This window comes from Antrostomus carolinensis, unplaced genomic scaffold (genome assembly GCF_000700745.2).
Source record: "Antrostomus carolinensis isolate BGI_N321 unplaced genomic scaffold, ASM70074v2 scaffold35075, whole genome shotgun sequence".
Classification (NCBI taxonomy): Eukaryota; Metazoa; Chordata; class Aves; order Caprimulgiformes; family Caprimulgidae; genus Antrostomus; species Antrostomus carolinensis.
In genome coordinates, this window is record NW_010318995.1 from 1,947 (window position 1) to 4,481 (window position 2,535).

General features: G+C 61.2%; 1 protein-coding gene across 1 annotated transcript in view; it reads left to right on the top strand.

The window, feature by feature from the left end:
* The window catches only part of SYTL4 (synaptotagmin like 4), a gene marked incomplete at both ends in the record, with an annotated part of 3,886 nt that extends 1,413 nt beyond the window's left edge, over positions 1–2,473 (top strand). Inside the window, 6 exons of the mRNA XM_029085228.1 lie at positions 100–216; positions 300–403; positions 512–598; positions 916–1,094; positions 1,294–1,396; positions 2,312–2,473. Coding sequence (XP_028941061.1) covers positions 100–216; positions 300–403; positions 512–598; positions 916–1,094; positions 1,294–1,396; positions 2,312–2,473 — 752 coding nt within the window. The remainder of the gene's footprint in view (positions 1–99; positions 217–299; positions 404–511; positions 599–915; positions 1,095–1,293; positions 1,397–2,311) is intronic.
* Positions 2,474–2,535: the final 62 nt, after the last annotated feature.

Genomic DNA, 2,535 nt, shown 5'->3' on the forward strand with positions numbered 1-2,535 from the left:
GATGGGAGGGGCTGGGGCAGCCCTTGCAGTGAGAGAGCAGCCGGGCTCTGCTAGTCCTGCCCTGTTCCACCATCTCCTGCCTCACCATCTCTTGTGCAGACTATACCAAGTCGGTGATCGACCTGCGTCCGGAGGACTTTGTGGGGGAAGGTGGCTCTTTGGGGGACAGGAGCAAGTCAGTCCCTGGCCTCAACACGGAGCTGGTGAGACCCTCGTGTGCCGTAGGGCTGGCTGGAGCAGCCGGGCTCTGCTAGTCCTGCCCTGTTCCACCATCTCCTGCCTCACCATCTCTTGTGCAGACTATACCAAGTCGGTGATCGACCTGCGTCCGGAGGACTTTGTGGGGGAAGGTGGCTCTTTGGGGGACAGGAGCAAGTCAGTCCCTGGCCTCAACACGGAGCTGGTGAGACCCTCGTGTGCCGTAGGGCTGGCTGATGGGTGGAGGAGTCGGTTGCCTGTCTGGCCATGCCCTGCTGCTCCCCATGTAGGCAGCTTGTCTCTCTCCTTGCAGGAGGAGGAGGAGGAGGACATCGATAACCTGGTGGAGATCCATCGGCAGAGGGTGGCCCGGGGCAGCATGCGCAGCGGCACCTCCTCGGTGAGTCTCCGTGGTGCAGCCATGCTTTGCCCCACAGATGTGGGGAAGAGCAGTGCTGATGGATTGGGTGGGCAGCTCCTGGGGTGTGGGAGCAAGAGCTTGGGGTGTGGGGGCTTCCTGCCCTTGAAGGGAATTGAAACGCAGAGATCCAGCTCTCTTCAGGGAGCCTGTGTGCACGTGGGAGGCACTCAGTGGCCATCCCCAGCCAAGGAGGGGCGAGGGGCTGAGCGCAGGAGGTGTGAGGAGTAGCTTTGCTGAGGATGAAGAGGGACCCACCAAGCGATGCTGACCTGGCTCAGCCCTGCTGTGTCTTCCAGAGCACACTGGGGAGCATGGTCAGCATTTACAGTGAGGCCGGCGACTTCGGCAACGTTGCGGTCACCGGGGGAATCTCCTTCTCCCTGAGCTACGAGCAGAAGACACAGACCTTGTTCATTCACGTGAAGGAGTGTCGCCAGCTGGCCTATGGGGACGAGGGCAAGAAGCGCTCGAACCCGTGAGAGCTGGGAGGGGGTGATGGCTGGTGGCACCGCTGGTGGTGCTCAGCTGGGTTGTGGGGTGCCCGCCAGAGATGGGGACTGTAAGTGGGAAGGGTCTTTGTGTGGCAGATCTGGGGTTGTCCTGGTGGGTGAGGGAGGTGGTGGGGGTTAGTTGTGGGGAGACCCTGGTGAAATGCTGCCTGCTGTTCCACTCAGATATGTGAAGACCTATCTCCTGCCCGACAAATCCCGGCAAGGGAAACGCAAGACGACCATCAAACGCAACACCATCAACCCCGTGTACAATGAGCTGCTGAAGGTGAGTGGGGATGGGCTGGGGTGCAGCCCGTTCCCTGCTGTGGGGCTGGGGATGCTGCTGGAACAAAGCAGGGGATGGATGGGCTCCAAACCCTGAGTTGGGGGGCTCTGCAGAGGACTCACATTCAGACACTGCACCCTGAAAGCTGGAAGAACCTGCTCCCAGGCTGGGTCACTGCTCTGATGTGGCTGTGGTGTCAAGCCCTGGCTGCCCTGGTGGGATGGAGGCACAGCTGCAGATGTGAATGTGTGTCCTGGTTCCTGTGGCATCTCCCAGAGCCAAGGGCTTTCTGCTCCCCCTGGACATTGCTTCCCTGTGGACAAGGCTCCTGGGCCATTGCAGGCGGGTTCCAGTGGTGGGAGGGTGGGCAGCACAGCTGCAGAGGCAGAGATAAGGCAGTTCTGGGCCACAGGGCAGAAGCACTTGGCACTGTGCTTCATGGTCCCTGCCCTGGCCACCGCAGGGTGGTGGGAAGGGCTGGCTCCATCCCCAAGCCTGGCAGCACATTGCTGAGGCCAGGCGCTCTGGACAGGAGGGAAGTGGGAACTGTGGTTGGGTTTCCAGGCTCCCACAGCCCCGGGTTTGCTGAGGTCTTGCTGTCTGACCACCTGAGGCTCAGTGGGCTGGCAGAGCTTCACTTGTGGTGGGATGGGGTGGAGTGGCCAGATGAGTCCTGGTCCTGGCTCTGCACGGGCTCTGAGGACCACTTGCCTGGAGAGCACGGGCTCCTGCAGCACTGCCCCAGGACTCTGAGGTTTCAGCAGGCTTGGAAAGGAAGACAGTCTCCTGCGTGCATCCATTGCTCCTCAAACCTGTCTCCTCTCCTGCTCAAGAGCTGTGGCTGATGGCTTTGCCAAGCCTGTCCCCTGCCTGGCACTGCCTGCTCACCAGTGGTTTTCCTGTCTCTCTTTCTAGTACGAGATTAACAAGTCCCTCCTGCTTGCAAGGACGCTGCAGTTCTCGGTCTGGCACCACGATCGCTTTGGCCGCAACACGTTCCTGGGGGAGGTAGAGGTCCCGTTGGATGCCTGGAACTTTGAGAGCCACCTGGAGGAGTTTCTGCCCCTGCATGGCAAGGTGCTGGTCCTGCCACCCCAGCCCTGCTGCCACAGCACCATCCCTTGCCTGGCCCTGCCCTG